The sequence below is a fragment of the Lampris incognitus genome, chromosome 1, assembly GCF_029633865.1.
Source record: "Lampris incognitus isolate fLamInc1 chromosome 1, fLamInc1.hap2, whole genome shotgun sequence".
NCBI classification, from domain to species: Eukaryota; Metazoa; Chordata; class Actinopteri; order Lampriformes; family Lampridae; genus Lampris; species Lampris incognitus.
In genome coordinates this window covers 51,046,906-51,067,807 of record NC_079211.1, presented here as the reverse complement: position 1 = coordinate 51,067,807, position 20,902 = coordinate 51,046,906, and the positions used below count along the sequence as shown (strand labels likewise).

At 48.8% G+C, this 20,902-nt stretch overlaps 1 protein-coding gene across 1 annotated transcript in view; it reads left to right on the top strand.

Moving 5' to 3' along the window:
* The first annotated feature begins 4,004 nt into the window (after positions 1–4,004).
* si:dkeyp-115e12.6 (centromere protein F) overlaps positions 4,005–20,902 on the top strand; it is a 24,267-nt gene continuing 7,369 nt past the window's right edge. Inside the window, exons 1-9 of the mRNA XM_056277857.1 lie at positions 4,005–4,221; positions 6,006–6,235; positions 8,408–8,604; positions 9,838–9,941; positions 11,881–11,945; positions 12,265–12,526; positions 17,310–17,503; positions 17,620–17,745; positions 18,011–18,139. Of these exons, the coding sequence (XP_056133832.1) occupies positions 6,074–6,235; positions 8,408–8,604; positions 9,838–9,941; positions 11,881–11,945; positions 12,265–12,526; positions 17,310–17,503; positions 17,620–17,745; positions 18,011–18,139 (1,239 nt within the window). The 5' untranslated portion in view covers positions 4,005–4,221; positions 6,006–6,073. The remainder of the gene's footprint in view (positions 4,222–6,005; positions 6,236–8,407; positions 8,605–9,837; positions 9,942–11,880; positions 11,946–12,264; positions 12,527–17,309; positions 17,504–17,619; positions 17,746–18,010; positions 18,140–20,902) is intronic.

Sequence of the window (20,902 nt, the reverse complement as noted above, 5' to 3'; positions counted from 1 at the left end):
TCGGCTGATCCGGCCTTTCTTTTCACACACATTTTTCTGAGGCAGCTGCCCGCACCTGTACGCACAGCACTGGCCAGTTCTCCTCTCGCCGCCTCCAAGGACCACCGTTCTCTGGCTGCTGAAGCAGACAGGGTTTTCCTGGCCAACCGGCAACAGTTTGTGCATGCCCTGCTACCCCACCACCACCTGTGTACGACTATATGGACACCGCGGCTGCGGTGACAGCCCGCCGCCAACCTGACGACGGGCTCTGTTATTACCATGCCAGGTTTGGGGCAAAAGCAAAACGGTGTCGCAAACCCTGCAGTTACAGGGTTCAGGGAAACGCCAAGGCCGGCGCTCGTTAACGGCTATGGACGCCGGCCGTGACTGCAAGCTGTTGTTCATCAGAGACTCCTTGTCGGGCCGGCGGCTGCTGGTTGACTCTGGCGCTCAACGCAGCATACTACCAGCACAAGCTGTGGACACGATGACCGACAGTCACGGCCCCCAGATGGACGCCGCCAACGGCACGTCCATTCGGACGTACGGTATCAGACATGTGGACGTGTGTTTTGGCGGCCGACGTTTCGGCTGGGACTTTGTGATGGCTGCTGTATCCACCCCGCTCCTAGGTGCGGATTTCCTCTGTGCTTTCAACCTGCTGGTGGATGTTAAAAACTGTCGCGTGATTGATGCCGTCTCTTTTGGGTCATACCCCTGCACGCTTGGGGGCGCTGGAGCGCTGTGCCTCGCTAACACACTCTCCACCGGAGATCCATACCAACGCCTGCTCGCAAATTTCCCCGAGCTCACCACACCCACCTTCTCCTCGGCGGTGGCCAAGCACGGCGTGGAACATCATATCACCACAGTGGGCCCCCCAGTTTACGCCCGGGCCCGACGCCTCGACTCGGCCAAGCTCGCAATAGCCAGGGAGGAGTTTTCGACTATGGAGCGCCTCGGCATTGTCCGCCGTTCTGACAGCCCGTGGGCTTCCCCTCTTCACATGGTTACTAAGGCCAACAGGGGTTGGCGCCCGTGCGGGGACTACCGTCGCCTAAACAATGCCACGACCCCCGATCGGTACCCCATACCACACATACAAGACTTCTCTACCCACCTGGCGGGCGCTGCCATCTATTCCAAAATCGACTTAGTGCGGGGGTATCACCAAGTGCCGGTCCACCCACTGGATGTCCCAAAAACGGCTGTCATCACACCCTTTGGGCTCTTTGAGTTTTTACGTATGCCTTTCGGCCTTAAAGGGGCGGCGCAGACATTTCAGCGCCTTATGGATTCTGTGCTCCGCGACATGCCATTTTTGTTTGTGTACTTAGACGACATCCTCGTGGCCAGCGCGTCGGCGGAGGAACACATGACGCACCTCAGACAGCTGTTTGACAGGCTCAGCGAACACGGCCTCATCATCAACCCAGCTAAGTGTCAGTTCGGGGAGTCGTCCATCACCTTCCTCGGGCACCACATCACTCCACAGGGGGCCGTTCCCCTCCCTGCCAGGGTTGAGGCTGTCACCATGTTCCCCCGCCCCCGCACTGTACAGTCGCTGCAGGAATTCCTGGGCATGGTGAACTTTTATAACCGTTTCCTGCCCCGTGCCGCCCACATCATGCGTCCCCTGTATGAGGCCCTGCGGGGTAAGAAGTCTAAGGACGAGCTGGACTGGTCTACGAGGCTTTTGTGGCCGCCAAGACCGCGCTGGCCAACGCTGCGCTGCTAGCTCACCCGTCGCCTGCCGCCCCCATAGCCCTTACAACGGATGCCTCCGACTACGCCGTGGGGGCCGTGTGTGAGCAGTGGGTGGGGGGGGGGCTGGCAGCCGTTGGCGTTCTTCAGTAAACAACTCCGTGAGAGCGAATACAGCACCTTTGATAGGGAACTACTGGGTCTCTTCCTCGCAACCAGACACTTTAGGTTCCTATTGGAGGGCCGACAGTTCACCGCTTTCGTGGACCACAAACCGCTGACGTTCTGTATGGCCAAAACCTCAGAACCGTGGTCTGGGCGTCAGCAGCGCCATCTCGCGGCGGTTTCCGAGTTTACCACGGACATACAACACGTGTGGGGCAAGGATAACTCCGTCGCCGACTGCCTTTCACGGGCGGTTGTTAACGCCGTTCACTTGGGACTCGACTACGCCGCTATGGCAGCGGACCAAGCCAAGGACGCGACCGTTCAAGACTACCGGTCGACCCCTACGGCGCTACGGCTGGAGGACGTGACGTTCGACGCGGCCAACACCACCCTCCTCTGTGACATCTCCACCGGTCAACCGCGCCCCCTGGTGCCTACTTCCTGGCGGCGCCGAGTTTTCGACACCGTCCACGGCCTTTCCCACCCGGGAGTGAAGGCCTCGATCAAGCTGGTGAGCGTCAAGTTTGTTTGGCCTGGGCTCCGTAAGGATGTTAGAGCCTGGGCCGGCTTGTGTGTGGCGTGCCAACGCGCCAAGGTGCACCGCCATACCAAGGCCCCTTTGGCACCGTTTGTGGTTCCAGAGAGGCGGTTTGACCACGTCAATGTTGACCTGGTGGGTCCCCTGCCCCCCTCCCGTGGTTATACGTTCCTCCTCACTATTGTGGACAGGGCCACCAGGTGGCCAGAGGCTATTCCCTTGTCCTCCACGACGGCAGCAGAGGTAGCACGGGCGTTCATCGGCTGCTGGGTGGCCCGTTTCGGCACACCGGGTGACATCACGAGCGACCGGGGCTCCCAGTTTACCTCGGAGCTCTGGACGGCGGTCGCTGAGCACCTGGGGATGAAGATCCACCGCACTACGGCGTACAACCCGCAGAGCAACGGACTTTGTGAGCGGTTCCATCGGGACATGAAAGCCGCTCTGCGGGCAAGCCTCACTGGCTGCGACTGGATGGACCGGCTCCCATGGGTCATGCTCGGCCTGCGTTCGGCCCCGAAGGAAGACCTCCAGACCTCCTCCGCTGAGCTGGTGTATGGCCAGCCCCTGCGAGTTCCGGGGGAGTTTCTTCCGGATGCTACGGCTCCCTGGTCGGCCGCCTCTCACCTCAGTGCGTCCCGGAGCGCTGCCGGTGCCTTCGCTCCCGTTCCGATGTCTCAACACTGCCTCCCCCGGTCCTACGTCCCCAAGGATCTGCCATCGGCGAGGTACGTCTTCATTAGGCACGACAGCCATCGGTCCCCGCTGCAGCCCCCATACGACGGGTCCTTCCGCGTCCTGGAGACGGGGGATAAGAACTTTGTGGTGGACATGGGGGGCAGGCCGGAGCGGGTCGCTATAGACCGTCTCAAGCCCGCTCACTTGGACATTGGGGAGCCAATGCAATTGGCCCTACCCCCGCGGCGGGGACGCCCTCCTAGGTCGGCCCCGGCACCTGCCTCTGTTCCTGCTTCGGCCCCGCCTATGGCCCGGGTTTCGGCCCCATCTGTTTCCCCTCCTGTGAAGCGCAGCCGTTATGGCCGCAGGGTCCGCCCCCCGACTCGTCACTTTTTTTCCCCGTGACTTTGCGCTATGTCATTGACTGTTCTGTTGTAGAGTCTATTTTTATGTTCATGACTTGCGCTTTTGCTGTTTTGCATTGTTTTGTGTAGGTGAATTCTGGGGGGGCCTGTGTGGTGACCCACATCTATATAACTAGAGACATTCACCTAAGAGATAATGCACTTCCGCTTCCGGTACAGAGTTCAGTGTCGTTGTCGAATGTATGACATGCAAAGTTGGAGCTAGTAAACTACCTCGACTACGTCTACTCTCACGTCTCCTGTCTCGTTGTTTTCTAACTCCACAATAGGATCTTTTTTTAAAAGATATTTTATTTTCACGGACCCCTTGCAATTACACCACGGACCACTAGGGGTCCGCGGACCCCCGGTTGAGAAACACTGGTCTATAGCCTCGGTCGTCACTAGAGGTCATCACGGGTTCGCCTCACGGCCCGCGCCAAACCTTCCTAGACATCCGCCCCCCCCCTGTGACGTCACCGGCTCCCGCTCCGCCTCGTGCCACAGCGACTACGGTCGGCGTGCCGGGCTTTGCACGAGACCCGCGGTATTCCCGCTGCTCAACGGGGAAGACCGCCGGAAGACCGCCGGACGGACTTTAAACCTGGTCCAGACCAGCCGCCCGGCAGTTAATAGGCGACGCCGCATTTCCGCGCCGTGTTTACGGTTGCTACTCCCCGCTTGTCGTTGGATAGTTCTGCTGTTTGAGGGACGACCCCCCCCCCGCCGCCCTTTTTAACCGGTTCGGTAAGTGAACGTTCCCCGGTGCCGGGGGCTAGCTTCTAGCATTACAGCTATAACGCCGCTGCTCGCTGCTAAGCACAGCACCGCCGACAAGTGCCCTAACTTTACCCCGCCGTCTGGAGGAGGGGGAGGAAGGTGGGGGCCAGCCTGCCTCCAGTCTACCGTTAAATTCAACTGATAATTACTATTTCCGCTTTGCTGTTGTCATTTGCCATACTTGCGCTCCGCGTGATCACGGTCGTTGACTACACAAGCCAGGGTCCAACCTCCCCCGCAGCGGGCCAGGGTCCAGTCCAACCTCCCCCGCAGCGGGCTAGGGTCCAGTCCAACTTCCCCTGCAGCGGGCCAGGGTCCAGTCTAACCTCTCCCGCAGCGGGCTAGGGTCCAGTCCGACCTCCCCTGCAGCGGGCCAGGGTCCAGTCCAACCTCCCCTGCAGCGGGCCAGGGTCCAGTCCAACCTCGCCTGCAACCACAATAATAAACAATGACAGAAACTCAATAGTTGCTCTCTAGAAGAGCTAGCTTATGTTACTTCACTGCCTTGAGGCTAGAATATACGTCAAAACCTGATTCAGCATCTACATCCAAGTGATTATTCAAGTTATCATTTTGCAATCAGGCTGTTCTTCATTCCAGCATTCTTAAAAACATATCTCATCTGTGTGCGTTTCAGCTTGTATGTCCATCTGTACATGATGCTGGAAGCTGAACTGTTCATAGACCGGAGGGAACATATCAGAACCAAGTGATCTTGAAACATTGAGGTGTATTCCATGTATTCCAGCAGGTGTCTGTGTGTGTGTGTGTGTGTGTGTGTGTGTGTGTGTGTGTGTGTGTGTGTGTGTGTGCGCGCGCGCGCGCGCGCGCGCGTGGGAATTGGGATTGGAAATTTTTTGTTGTTGCTATTTTCAGCGCGAAGTGCTTTTGGAAACAAGCAAGAAAATCTAGTTTTGGAAAGCATTGAGTCACAGCTGGCGGCACAGTGGCGCAGTGGTTAGCGCGGTCGCCTCACAGCAAGAAGGTTTTGGGTTCGAGCCCCGGGGTAGCCCGACTTTGGGGGTCATCCCGGGTCATCCTCTGTGTGGAGTTTGCACGTTCTTTCCATGTCTGTGTGGGTTTCCTCCGGGAGCTCCGGTTTCCTCCTACAGTCCAAAGACATGTAGGTCAGGTGAATCGGCCATTCTAACTTGTCCCTAGGTGTGTGTGTGTGTGCGTGCGCGCGCGCGCGCGTGTCTGTCAGCCCTGTGTGATGGCCTGGCGGCCTGTCCAGGGTGTCTCCCCGCCTGCCGCCCAGTGACTGCTGTGATAGGCTCCAGCATCCCTGCGACCCTGAGAGCAGGATAAGCGGTTGGGATAATGGATGGATGGATGAGTCACAGCTGCACAGCAGTAACTACCAGTCTCTCCCCTAGGGACCAAAGCCTTAGCAACCAACATATTCACAGACAGCTGTAGAAAGATTGCAGTCGAACACAGCTGAATGAAGCACACTTAAACTGGTGTGATAAGGGGCTACATTCTTTTTTTTACAGCGGACATAATCTAAACACCTGCTCGCATCTTACTAAACCTGCCTGGTTTTGGCTGCTACAAGCCAGCTGTGGCTTCAGTCATAGTCTCTGGCTCTGTTGGCCCAGAACACAGTATGGAACTTTATTTTTTATCTAGTTTTGCAGATTCCAGATTTTATCTACCACTTTTTTTAAGATGCGTAATTTCTTTGTAGAATAGATTGTTGGTGGTTGCTACGGATTCAAAAGTCACAGCTAAAATTTGCCCGCATTCAGGTCCCACGCCTCCCAGGAGGGCTCAGTGAGGTGTGGTTGTGGATCTAACCAGGTCTGGGCAGAGTGAGATGAGCTGGGCCGAGGAGGACTGGACGGTGGGGCTCTCTGGCCGGGTTCTACAGAAGGTGAAGGAGCTACAGGTCCAGCATGAGAGATTCTCCAGAGAGAGTCGGCAGAGACAGCTGCAGCTGGACAATACGCAGGCGGCCCTTGACAAACAGACTCTAAAGGTAGAAAAGGACACACTCTGTCTCTAGTAGTAGTGTCTCTCTCTGTCTGAATTGTCCGAGCTATCTTCTAAAATTCTGACTTTTTTGTATGTAAAAATATGCATTTATTCAGACTTTTTCTCTGGTTTTAATGATGTTGCTGAGGTATTTGTTTTGCACAGTGAAGTTTTGGGGGTGAGATTTTAGTTCATAGCCTGTGATCCAGGTAACCCCACTACTGAGTAGTGCTGGGAGGTATTAAAAATATCGCAATTATCATTGGGAATGTTTACACGACATAGAGATATGATCAGATCAGATCAGAATACTTTTTTCATCCCGAGGGGAAATTGGGTTCTATTACAGACACTCGCGCTCCAGTAAGAAAAAAAAACTAACAAGAAAATAGAAACAAATAGAAATAAAAGATAAAATAAGAAATAGAAATAAGAACAAAATATATAAACAAGCATGGTGCACATAACACCCTCTCTATACTGCACTACTGCGGCACAGAACAAGCAGTAAATGATGATTTCTGATTACTTCTGAAAAAAATTCCATGTTTAAGAATCAAACTGAGGTTCATCACATGGAACAGTTGGGTCATGTAAAGTATAATGTCAAACCGAACCTAGTTTTCAAATGATACACCCTCAAATATATTGGACCTTGTTTTGTGAGGTAAATTGCAGAGAAGGTTTACTTGAAAATCCCTACCACTTGCTAGCTTTGCCATTCTTCTTCATTTGCGAGCACCTTCTACATGAATGGGGGGTGAGATAAGGCAGAGATGTGGCTAAAAATTGATTATGTGGCTCGACAACCGTGATTTTTTTTTCTTCTCCAGATTCTGGAAGGTTGTATGTTTGCATACTGTCAACTTCCATTAATAAATAACGCCACCTCAGCCTCAACCCAATACCTTTTTTAGTTTTAGAACCCAGTTTCTTTGCCAGGAGGCTAAACGGCAGCGATTGGCCATGCTGTTTGAACAAGATGCAATCGAATCCATTGTTTCAATACATACACGTGTGATGCAATGACGTCACTCTTGGAAGAAGATAATGAGCTCCATTTTCTAAAAATGTGCGATATGCCTTTGATACATTTCAATCTAGTATGGACACAGTCTTTATAAAAATGAAATATAGAAAGATAATTCCCTAAAATTGCGATGTGGTTTGTGATCTTGCGAAATTCCCCAATTGGTCCCATTCATTTCACACACGAGGCGCGTTGAGCACTTTTTTTTAACGCCATTTTGAGAGTGGCGTACCTATCGTTCAGGCTGAAGTACCTTTTATAATAGACTATCATTAATTTAGACTGCAAAATTAAGTAACCTGATGTGACAAAATCAGAATTTTACCCCAATATAATACCATTGAAAGATGATAAATTATGATATTGAATTGTTGCCCAGCCCTACTATCAAGCCCTTATTTTTTATCTTAAGTTTAACATCCAGCTCGAGCTACCATCAGAATGAAAATAGACACCAAGTCATGTATGTTGCATGGTGCATGACTTAAGCAGTTTGTTGTTGTTTTAAGACTGCCGGTGCCACGTTTGGAACTGGTTTACCTCAGATCCTACTAGCTGGTAAGGTACATGAGCATTTGTAGCAGCGTTTGTGACACAATTGAATATGACAAGTATCACTTATTTATCATATTTTGGATGTTCATTTCCCTTCTGTTTAATTGTTTTGTTTCACTGCTGGGGGCTGGTGTGGTGGTTAGCGCGGTCGCCTCACAGCAAGAAGGTCCTGGGTTCAAGCCCCGGGGTAGGCCAACCTTGGTGGGTCAACCCTGGGTCGTCCTCTGTGTGGAGTTTGCATGTTCTCCCTGTGTCTGCGTGGGTTTCCTCTGGGGGCTCCGGTTTCCTCCCACAGTCCAAAGACATGTAGGTCAGGTGTGTGTGTGTGTGTTGGCCCTGTGATGGCCTGGCAGCCTGTCCAGGGTGTCTCCCCGCCTGCCACCCAATGACTGCTGGGATAGGCTCCAGCATCCCCGCGACCCTGAGAGCAGGATAAGCGGTTAAGATAATGGATGGATGGATGGATAACTGGGGGCTCTTTATGGGGATCAAGCTAAGTGGACTTACGCCTCCTACATTAATTGTTTTTAAAGATGCTACATGCTAATTTCATCACTGCCCTTTTCTTTACTCATCTGTCTTTCCCCCCAGTATGAGGAGGCGCGTGGGGAGGTCCAGGCAATGCAGAGGGAGCTTCAGGGGGTCCGCGAGGAGGCCCGGGCAGGCGTGAGTGCGCTACAGCGTGTGTCCCTGGAGCTGCAGACCAGGCAGGCCCAAGTGTGTTCGCTAGAGGGCCAGCTGGACACCGCACGCACCCTTGCACACAACCTCACCCAGGAGGTTAAAAGGTCAGCGCAGGAGAAATGAGAGGCGTTTCTTTTTATAAGAGAAAGTACTCCTCTGATGTTCCATTAAAATCTGTCTGGTGTTTTTTAAAATCTGTCTGGTATTTTTTATTTTTATTTTAACGCAATCATGAACGGTGTAAGCCGTAAAACCTATTCCCATGATGGTCAGTAAAGTCTTGCAGTTGAACTCATTGAACTTCAGTTTAACACGGTGATATGTCATTATTTTTAAACAAAATGTTTAGATCTAGGGGCAGCACACTGGCGCAGGGGTTAGCGCGGTCGCCTCACAGCAAGAAGGTGCTGGGTTCGAGCCCCGGGGTAGTCCAACCTTGGTGGGTCGTCCCAGGTCGTCCTCTGTGTGGAGTTTGCATGTTCTCCCTGTGTCTGCATGGGTTTTATCCGGGTGCTCCGGTTTCCTCCCACAGTCCAAAGACATGTAGGCCAGGTGAATTGGCCATACTAAGTTGTCCCTAGGTATGAATGTGTGTTGGCCCTGCATGATAGTCTGGCGGCCTGTCCAGTTTGTCTCCCCGCCTGCCACCCAATGACTGCTGGGATAGGCTCCAGCATCCCCGCGACCCTGAGAGCAGAATAAGCGGTTCGGAAAATGGATGGATGTTTAGATCTAATATGGGAGACTGGACGGGAGTATGGATTTTCCTATGCTAGATATTGTGTAGAAGAAAGAACACAACCTGCCAAACAAATTGATTTTATGCTTTTTTTCCACACATGTTGAAGCTATTTGATATGCTAGAGGGACATCAATTATGTTTTAATCAGGTTTATCCAGTGCCTCCAAAGATAAGCTAGATCCGTTTGTTCAGTAAAAGTAATGGGTCAGACCGGTGTGCTGACTAGGTATCAGTAGTAAAATAGTGACACCAGTATGTCATACATGGAAATTTGACTCAGTAAAATGTTGGCATTATCTGTGGCAAGTGTGGCATGTCAAATCAGTGCCACTAAGCTGTGGATAGGGACAACATACCCATGAAAATTGTCCCCTATTTTTTCTTTTTTTTTTGTTGCTTGTACCCTGTAATATTTTCCTGGACTAAGGCTTTGTTTAATTACATGCCGTGCCGACAGACAACGGTTTTTGTTTGTCCTTCTGGAACATATGTCGTCGCTCCTCGTTTTTCCAACCCACCTCTCCACTCCGCTTCCTCACCCCACCCACCCCATGTTTTTCTCCATCCCTTTTCCCCCTCCCTCGCTCATATCCAGGCTACAGGCAGAGCTGGAGAAGCTGCAGAATGATAGCGGGCTGAGTGACTCCGGCTTGTTCTCCACCCCGTGCTGGAACATGACCTCAGCCTGGGAACACAGTGGTACAGCTCTATAACGCTCTGTGGCGTTCCCTCTGACTCTTTCTCTCGCTCTCTCCCCCTCCCTCCCTCCCTCCCTCTGAAGTTTACAAGTAGTAGCTGGTCTGGGAGTTTAATCTGAGGATAATCAGCGAGCTGCTTGAACGCTGGAAACCCTGTCCAACTGGACATGAATGCTTCATGTTGAGTGAACACAGTAACGGTTTGGTTGTGCCTCGTATAGATGATCCTTTTCCTTGTTTAGGTATTCATCCCAGTTTTAATGACCGTGCTGATTCTTTTTTTAGATGAGAAAAGTCATACTTTTCTAAATTTGGAAGGTAAAACTTTATATGGAATGATGGTTAAGTGTCTAGGCGGCAGGGTGGAGCAGTGGTTAGTGCAGTCACCTCACATCAAGAAGCTCCTGGGTTCGAGCCCCGGGGTAGTCCAGCCTTGGTGGGTTGTCGCGGGTCGTCCTCTGTGTGGAGTTTGCATGTTGTCCCCGTGTCTGCGTGGGTTTCCTCCGGGGACTCCGGTTTCCTCCCACAGTCCAAAGACATGTAGGTCAGGTGACTTGGCTGTGGAATGAAAGGGTTTGTGTGTGTATGTGTGTGTGGTTCCTGTGATGGTCTGGCGTCCTGTCCAGGGTTTCTCCCCGCCTGCCGCCCAGTGACTGCTGGGATAGGCTCCAGCATCCCCGCGACCCTGAGAGCAGGATAAGCAGTTAAAAGAATGGATGGATGGACGATTAAGTGTCTAAACGAGGGTAAATTACATAATCGTGTTGACACACCTTGGCGAGGTCCTCTGCGCTTGGGAGATGATGTCAAACCTGCTTGGGAGGGATTTTTATATAAACCGCTGTTAATAAAGAAGGTGGCTGACTGACATTCGAGCATTTTACATGAGGGGTAGTAGCAGCTAATTCATCTCTTTGTGTTATTACTGTTTTCCACTGTGACCTGGAGTGTACGCAGCTGGTACCACTGTTCATGTTGTTGTAGAGTTTATCCGGTAAGGTCGGGGAGGTTTTCTCTGAGCAGATGTTCGTTCTTGGGTTTGAATACAAACGGTCTGACAAAGACAAACCTCAGCTCGGTGAATTTTATCTTGGGACAAGCAAACAAAGGCTATTTATGTACGCAGAGAGAGGAGGACAGATGACTCGGTAGACGTCGATGTAAAAGTATTCTTTACCATGATGGCGAAGGCCGGGCTAATGCTTGATTTTAATCATTACAAAGGAATGAAAGATGTGGATCAGTTCAGCGTTACCTGCGCTCGTGGGGATGTGTTGTGCTCTGTGGAAGAAAACCATGTTGTTTTTTTCTGCGGAGTTGATGTTGCTTTCTTTTGGAGTATTTATTAATTTCTTGAGGATGATTGTAGTTTTTTGTAAATGGCTTGTTGAATAATTGATGAAGTAAAAGGTCTTTTTAAAAATCAAATCCCCCTCTCTCTCTCGCTCCCTCTCTCCCCCCTCCCCCCTCCCTCCCCTATTCTCTGCTCTCCGAGGACTGTAGCATTGTCACATTCCTGGCTTGTCATTACTAAACGCTGGCTCTCTGTCCTCGCTTTCACCCTGTGCTGTCTAACTGCCCTCTCCCTGTCTGTCTGTCTGCCTGTCTGTCTGTCTGTCTATCATTTCTTTCTCTGTATAAATAATTAAGACAGATGGACAGATTCGTTGTGTAGTCAAAGTTTAGGAGGAAAACTCAGTTGAACACCGTAAGACTCCAAGCTAGGATAGAAGTGATAGATTTATACCCCTAGCTCGGTCTCCCCTTCTTTCTCTCTCTCTCGTTTGCTCTCTCTCTCTTTTTCTCTCTCTCGCTCTCCCAGAGGACCTTGGTGCACTCCCCAAGCTGTCTTGGGGAGGTTCTCAGCTGCTGTTCCTCTTGGGTCTGGGTGTTGGTTGTGGTCCAGAAGGTTATACCGACGCTGTGCTTTTCTCCTGTAGGGGGTAGAAAGGATGAAAGGCAGGGCCACAGGGGAGAGGGAGCTAGCCAAGCTCTACACGTCAGAGTAAGTATCAAACCTGCGCTGACATTGGAGCAGTCTCATGAACATAATTTATGCCTTCACCAGTCGAAGACTAATGTGTTTGCCATTCAAAGCCGTACGACTCTTAAACTTGTCTTTTTTTAGGATAGGTTATGAAAATATTGGCTTATCCTGTATCGTTCCTTTGTGTTAGGCACTACTGTGAATAACGGTTCATCAAAGTTGATGTGTATGAGTTTAAGCTGAAAATCGTTGACAGCAAATTTGTAAACTGATATCCTATTCAGTCTCACCTCTTTTCTTCTTTCAATTCCCTCTCTCCTTACCCCCACCGCCCCAGCAACTCCAGTTCTCAGACACTCCCACAGGCTTGTTACCAAGACAACAGAACAAGAGCACGCTCCATCGCCATCACTCGAACCAATCCGACTCCTCCTCTACTCCCCCAGCTACGTTTCCGTGTGAGCAGTGTGATCCCAGACCAGCGGGCAAGGTTTGGCCCCCTCCCTTACCCTCCACACCCACCGCTGCTGTCATTAGTGAACATCAACAAGGGCAGGGGGATTGTGGGAAGGCTGAGACACTAAGGAGAGAGACAGACAGTAAGTGATCTTGGCAAGGTCTCTCCATGGCATTAAAGTGTTTGAGAATGTCACTTGTTCACAGGATGTAAAGATAAGACACGGATTATGCGGATGTCATTAATTCGGGTCTGGTTTGTGACCACTATAATAATTTTCAGATAGTGTCTTTATGCATGCTCAATAATCTACATAAGTTAATCACAGAAAGTCGAATTAGTTCATCTGGACACAATGTTGATTGGGAGAATTGTTTCATCACTCGTCTGACTGACTTCTTCAGTCTCAACTTGACTGCAGGTGCACATGCTTGATAGGGAGGAGCACTGGTTGGAACGGGGAATGAAAGAGGCCATCTGTGTGAAGAGGCAACGACCATCCCTGAACCGGGGGGGGGGGGGGTTAAGAGTACATCTGTCACCATCTTACAATGCTGTGATTGCAACTATTCCCCAGTCCTCTTCGAATGGTACACACAGCCAGTGTAAAGTGTAACTCTGGTTAATTGTCAAGGTAATTTGCATATGAAGTCGATTTTCGGTCGTTATGCCACTGTGTTGTTTATAAGGGTGAGTGTACCTGCAGTCAGTTGAGACTGAAGAGGCCACTTAGATGAGTGATGAAACATGTCTCCCAATAAATGTTGTGTCCGGATGAACTTATTCAACTTGCTATGACTTTCAGATAGTGTTTCCTGTAGATTTTTCTTTTCTTGTAAATGTGTGTGTGGGAGGATGGGGAGAGTGTGTGTGTGATTTTATTTCTGAGATGTGACTATACTCCCATAATATGATCTGGTCCTGTCCCAGCTACAAGGACAATTCTCCAGATGTGAACAGACCACAGTGTTAACTGAATGAAACGGAGACACGTCCTATTCTGCATTTCACATACATCCAAATACACTGACAACCAGTGTGTTGCCGAACAACACACATTCCCCAAAGAGATGCTCAAAAGCAAAAGGCTTATTCAAACACTCCTCTACCTAAGTTTGACTTTAGCTACATGACGGTGAACAACATGTCCCTAGCTTTACTGGGAGAGTGTGTTTTGTTCCCAGCAGGAAGGGAGCCATTCACCATGAACCAATTCAGGCTTACTTTAGCTCCCAGGGTTTGGGGATTGGGGGTGGGGGTGGGGAGGGGTGGGTGGGGAGGTGCAGTATTTACTCTAGGTGTGCTTGTTGGCTGTGTGTGTATTGGTTAAATGATGTCTGTATATCTTGGTAAATGACTGTCGGAGAAAGTCTGTGTGCATGTGCACGGTGGTGTGATGGATGTAAAAACATTGTATTTGGGGTTTGAGTTAACAAGTAATCACTCTGTTGTTCTTTGAGTCAGGGTCAGCCCTTTACTGTACAAGATTTTTAATTTTGATAGATTATGCTGGCCGATATTGATTTAGGGTTGTGTCATAATTGTAAGTCAAGAACATATATATTAAGATTTTTTCCCCCCAAAGATCTCGTACAGGGTAAATCTAAAAATTCTCAAAAGATTTTGTGTATAGTAAATGTAAAAATGAATGCCAAGTGTTTTTCCTGACTTATTCTTACCAGTTGACTAAGGACCCTTTAGTCGACCCTAAAAGAACCTTATAACCAACCCCCTAAGGACCCTATAACCAGTCAACTAAAGACCCTTTAGTTGACTGGTTAACGTAGTCACGCGTGCTGTGGGAGACCTGGGTTCACGTCCTGGCTGCAGCGGTTCCCAGCTGCTCCCTGAATTCGCTACAATATTTTGGCGGCGCAGTGGTTGGCGCTGTTGCCTCACAGTAAGAAGGTTCTCGGTTCAAACCCCGGGGTTGTCAAACCTTGGGGGGGGGGTCATCCCAGGTCTGTATGGAGTTTGCATGTTCTCCCCATGTCTGCTGTGGGTTTTATCCGGGTGCTCCGGTTTCCCCACTATCAAAAAAAGACATGCATGTTAGGGTTAGTACTGCTGTCTGTGCCCCTGACTGAGGCATGGTAAGACGAACTGGAGTTGGTCCCCGGTTGCTACACGGCGGCTGCCCACTGCCCCTAGCTACACAGCTAGGATGGGTTAAATGCAGAGCGTTATTTCCCTGTGGGGATCAAAAAAGTAAAGTATTTCTCTCTCAAATCTCTCTTATTCTATCTCTTTGCATCTGTTTATCATAATTTTTCATTTATGTCTTTAAAGGGGTTGTAAACCTTTTTTTTTTCTTTTTCTTTTTTTACGTTTTTGGTGACCACTTAATGGTTGTGTTGGACAACATCCTGAAATGTCAAGCTGTCATGTCCCCTCTTGTTTTTTCTCCTTTATTCTTTGACGTTGAATGTTGAGGTCCTCAAGTTTTAAGTAATAAGGCACTATAAAATTCATAACTTAGTTGACTTAGCTTTGCGTTTGCTGAAAGAATTATTTTAACACGCTCTCCAGCTTTTGACATATTCAGTACGTTATTCAAGCAAAGTGTAGCCCGCTAAAAAAGACTGAAGTACTACATCAGCCACCTCCAGGCAAGCCATACAATGTACCCAACGTCACCATCAATGGGCATCTATTAAATGCGGCTGACAAATTCACTTACCTGGGCAGTCCTCTGTCCAGATATGTCACCACTGATGAAGAGATGACCGCACAACTTGCTAAAGCAAGTACTGCTTTTGGCAGACTCCACAAGAATGTGTGGAACAGGAGAAGCATCACCCAGGAGACAAAAATTAAAGTGTATCGGTCCATAGTTCTCACCATACTGCATTACAGCTGCGAAACATGGACAGTTTACAAATGTCATGCAAAAACATTTAACCACTTTCACACCACATGCCTCGGATAACTTCTTGGCATAAAGTGGTATGACAAGATTCCTGACACAGAGGTCCTCCCTCGCTCAAGACTGCCGAGTATACACACCATCCTCATGCAATCACAGCTTCATTGGGTGGGCCATGTAGTTTGCATACCAGACCATCGGCTCCCAAAGAAACTGTTATATGGTGAACTCAAGCAAGGCTAACGCTCCCATGGTGGTCAAAACTAGCGTTTCGAAGAAACTTTGAAGGTTTCGTTAAAGGCCTTCACCATCAACTACGACACATGGGAACAGAAAGCTCTGAGCAGAGGAGAGTGGCGTGCAGCTGTCCGAAATGGTGCAAACACATATGAGGCTGCCTGGATTGCTGCAGCTGAGAGCCGCAGGCAGGCCAGGAAAGACCGTGCCAGCAACCCTCCAGCTACTCCCACTATCCCATGCCCACACTGCCAAAGAACATTCAAGGTGCAGATTGGACTAACCAGCCATCTTCGTACCCACAGAATTCAACCCCTACAGGATGACTAGATGGTCCTCGTCGCCACGACGGACGAACAACAGCACGCTTGCAACAGTTCCCTCTCACATTCTAGTGTTTACCGTCTTCACCAGCATCAAATCCTGTACACCATGACATTTAGAGCTTATTATGTTCTACCACACACAAACTCAAACTGACATGTTCATGTCTAGAGCAGACCACCCAAGGATGCCACACTAAAGAAGATTCATTATAATTTTAAAAAAAATGTCTTTAATGATACCAGATGCATAGAATTTCTGTTGTTTGCTCAGGTGGCTAAACTCACCTTTGCAGCCCTGCCTAAAGGATTAGAAGTAGTAATAATTTAAAACTCATTTTTCTTGCATTGTTTATTGGTGATCTACATGCACACTTAGACTAATTGCTCTTAACATGACATGCACTCTGTGCTATGATATGATCACTAGTCAGTGCTGTAGCATTCCTGTATATTAACAAATGAATATACTATCTGCTAACTGCTCACTCTTCGTAGCTTTGGATGAAAGCATCTGCTGAACGAGAAAATGTAAACCAAAGTAGGCAGATAAATCCAGGGCTATGTATTCATGTAATTTTTAATTTACGGTCCACTGCGAGTAAAAGAATTACTGATTCTGATTGTAATCTGTAAATGATCCATACGAACTGATATCAATTGGAGCCTATCTTAGAAATGCTTTACAGTTGACATTTGGAGACCCTTAATATTGAGCCCATGAAAAACAAGACTCATCCTAATGGCCCATTCACAACTAACGAATTGTATCTTGGTAATTTTGTATAGATTCTGTTTGGGTAGATGATTGATGGCTTTGATGTTGATGATAACAGTGACTTTATTGGTAAAGCACTTTTTTAAATGACCAAAAGTACAAAACTTGTACAAGAAACAAATTAATACAAACATATGAGCTTGCGTCATGCTAACCTATGAGATAAAAATGTGCCTAACAGCTCTGTCCAACACTGGATTAGGAAATCCACTTTCTGAAATTGAGGACTAGAGCAAAGGGCTATACAGTTAAAGACCAATGGATGGATAGTAGCTTCACTCTGCTGCTATCTGTATGAATTGAGGCAATGTAGTCTTGATGCTGTCACTTCTTGGCTGTGTTAGTGTAATTAGTGAAGTGATATTTCATAATAATTAGTACATTTGTGAGTTTTCCATCCATATTTTCATCATATTCTATTATGTTTCCTCAGCATTTCCCAGTGTCCCGCCTCTTTTTCCTCAGTGTCAGCCACCTCCCTCCTTTCATCTAAGTGGAGGTGAAAGTCTATGCAGTTCTAGGATATGTGTCCTTATCTCTGCTTTGACCTTAGATGGTCATATGTCACCTTTTGAAAAATGAACGGCTGTTTCTTCCAAAACCCCAGAAAACAAGAGAATGTCTCAACATTGTTTAAATGTTAAAGCACCCATATTATACTGGATCACTGACCCCTATCAACCTTCCTGTCTCTCGGTGTGCCCCCCCACCTCTCCACCAGTGTGTGTTGCAGAGCTGCGGAGCCGCGTGCGTGTCCTGGAGGGGGAACTGCGGACGGAGGCTGAGCAGCTGAAGGCAAGCCAGGAGGAGCTTGACAAATGCAGGAAGGAGTTGACTGCCAGGGAGCACAACCTTCAGAGGAGTCATGACCAGCTCAGCCTGGCGCACAGCCGCATGGCACAGGAGAGCGACCGGGTACGCTAACACATTCACAAATACAGTAAATACACATCAAGAGAACAATAGCAGAGAGTATCTTCCAGTCAGAGAAAATGGTATTCCATATGTGTGTATTGTCGGTGTGGGATCAGGCATCAGGAGCAGAGCAGAGGCTGAGGCAGCTCCAGGAGGAACTCCAGTGCCAGAGACAAAACACAGAGAGCAGCAGACTGCAACACCAACAACGCACAAAAGACCTGGAGAAGCAACACCAGAGGGTGAGGGGCGGCAGGGCAGTGATGTGTGGATAGATGAATGCAACAGTAGAAAAAAAAAAGGAATGGAAGGTTGTAAAGTTGAGGGAAGGGAGAGATGGATCTAATCTCAGGCTGAAACCTCAGTTTTATGATAGACATTAAATCAAGAATTTCGGCAGTAGAAATATAGCACAATTTTGAAATGAGGAAGACTGCTTAAAATGTGTGTGCTTGTGAGCGTGCACACACGTACACGTGCACTCCTTGATACTACTCATGTGGTCAGGACTTGTTGGAGCTTCAGAAGGAGAGACAGTGTCTGCAGAAGCAGCATCAGCAGGAGGTGAACAAACTCGGCCAGGAGCTTCAACAGGCCAGGACACTCCACAATGCACTGCAGGCCCACGCCGAGAAGGTGCACACACACACACACACACACACACACACACGCTTGCTTGCTTGCTGGTAGTCCATCGAGTCCGATGATGACATCCCTCCTCGTTAATGTTGTGTTCTTTGATGACTGTAGAGTCCAATTCTTGATCCACAAGTTTTATTGCACGATGGGCATATGAAGTCTGAGTTAGTGGGGTAAGGCATGGTTGTGTGTCTCCTTAGTCTTTTCTGTTGTTTTTTCACATTCCTCTCAATTTTCAGTTCTGTACCTCTGTGGAAGATCTCCTGCTAGTTGGAACAGTTGATGGCAGATTGCTCCGTTCTCAATGGGTCGATACAACACTTCTTCAGCGATGTTTTTAGCTGTCTTTGTATTGCTTCTTTTGAGCACCTGTGGACCGATGGCCCAGATGAAGCTGTCCATACAGGACTTGATATGGCAGGTGTTCTTGAGGCATCCTGATGACATGCCCAAGCCAGCGCAGTTGGTGTTCAGTGACTGTGGCTTTTATGCACTTGCAGTTTGTTCTAGCAAGAATCTCAGCATGAGGAACATGGTCACGCCACGTGATCCCCATGATTCGCTGCAGATACCTTATGTAGAACTGCTCCAGCAGCCTTAAGTGGCAGCTGTACGTGACCCAGGCTTCACAGCTGTATAGGAGAGTTGTGATACAGACAGCTTTATAAATGGCAATTTTGGTGTGGAGGTGTTTGTTTTGGAAGACCTTATGTCAGAGTTTGCCGAAGGCTACATAGGCTTGTTTGGTTCTGTTCTGAGTTTTGTGATCAGTGTTGCAGCCCTCAGAAAGGAAGCTGCCCAGGTATTTGAAAGATGGAGCAAATGAGAGTGGTTGGTGTTCTGTAGTGACAACAGGCATAGTGGGTGGGGGGCTGGACCTCCATTGGCATAACAACTCAGTCTTGGTGGTGTTGACTGATAGACCCAGCCTGTTGTAGGCATTCACAACTGCGGCAAGGATAGTTTGCAAGTCTTCTGATGTGTGAGTGACAAGAGCGCAGTCATCAGCGTACTGCAGCTCAAAGACCTCCACTGCAGAAAACTTGGTGGTTGCCTGGAACCTTCAGATGTTAAAGAGGTTTCCATCTAGCCTTAAGTCTATTGTGATCCCACTACTGTCTTCCAGATCTTTATGAAAAGTTTTGTGACACATAGGAGGTAAATGTTGAAGAGCACCAGTGCCAGCACACCCCCCCGCCTCACTCCAGTGCATACATTAAAGGACGCTGATTCCTGTCCTCCTATGGACAGCCAAACTTTCTTAGGATTTTCCAAAGTAGCTTTTGATTCACAGTGTCAAAAGCTTTGGAGTGGTCAACAAAAGCCATGAAAAGGTCCTGATGTTGTTCGTGGCACTTTTCTTGTTGCTGTCTTACTGTGAAACTCATATCCACAGTATTCCTGTTCTTTCTGGAACTGTACTGTGACTCTGGCAGCAGATGTTCTGTCAAGTGTGTCACCATTCTTTATAGCATGACCTTTGTTAGGACCTTGCCTGCAACAGCTAGTAATGATATGCCACAGCTGTTGCCGCAGATGGACTTGTCACCCCTGTTTTTGGACAGGGTGACAATTTTAGCATCCCTCCATTGTTGAGGGACACTTTCCTGGTCCCAGACCTGCAGGATGTACTGATAGATCATTCTGGTGCACAAGTATCCTCCTTGTTTTAAGAGTTCTGCTGAGCCACCATCACTGCCAGGGGACTTACTGTTGTTGTGGGAGTTGATGGCTGCAAATACTTCTTGAAAAGTTGGTGAGTGGTCAAGGTCTGGGATGGGCGGACGAATTGGCAGCTCTTCTCGATTGGTTGGTTAGTGGGTACTGGTTAAGTAGGGCTTCAAAATGTTCAGCCCACCTTGCCACGATCTGCTTTTGGTCTTTCAGGGTTGTCAGTCCGTCCGTTGATTTTAAGAGTGTGATAGAGCAGCTCCTCGGGCCATATATAGTCTTTATAAAATTGTAGAAGTTGTGCGTATCATTTCTGTCAGCATGTGATTGAATCTCGTGAGCTTTATTCATCCACCATGTATTTTGCAGAGTGCACAAGGTTGTTTGTACCTCCTTATGTGCTGCTTGCCACTGCTGCCGAAAGATGGCGGATGCAGGGCGGTTGAGAGTAGCCCTGTGTGCCCTATACATGGTTTCCAGCAGGGATGTGATGATGTCAGAGTTCTCGTCGAACGAGTCCTGCTGTTTTCTGGCTCTGTAGCTTATAGAGTCAATTGGGCTTGATGTAGCAGTGAGGTTAGGGAGGTCAATTTCTGATCCATGGAATTGTCAGAGCTCAGAATGGCCTGAAACTCTAGTGCTATCATGGGTAGAATGTTGTTGTTGATTGCCAGTCCAATACTATGCTGATGTTGTCCACCAAGGGGATAGCCTCTCCAGAAAAAGGTGTACCCTCCTCCTTCCTCTCTCAGGGAGCATTCACCCACAAGCCTGGTTTCACTGAGAGCAGTGATGTCCATGTTGTAGCGTCTCAGTTCCTCAGCAATCAGTATGGTCCTTTGATGTGGTCTGTTGCCATCATTATCAAGGAGCGTCCTAACATTCCATGTTGCCAATTTGAATGGGGTCATTTTCTTGTTTTTACCGCGGGATGAGATCCCCAGTAGGCGCGTAACCTACCCAGGAGGTTGGTTGAGTGGACAGTTTTTAGACCACCTTTTCTAGGCCCCTCCCCAATTGGAGTGAGCAGTGTGGTCCCTAAATAGGGCTGCTCAGTCACACGGGGGTCTACTGAAAGCAGCTGCCACT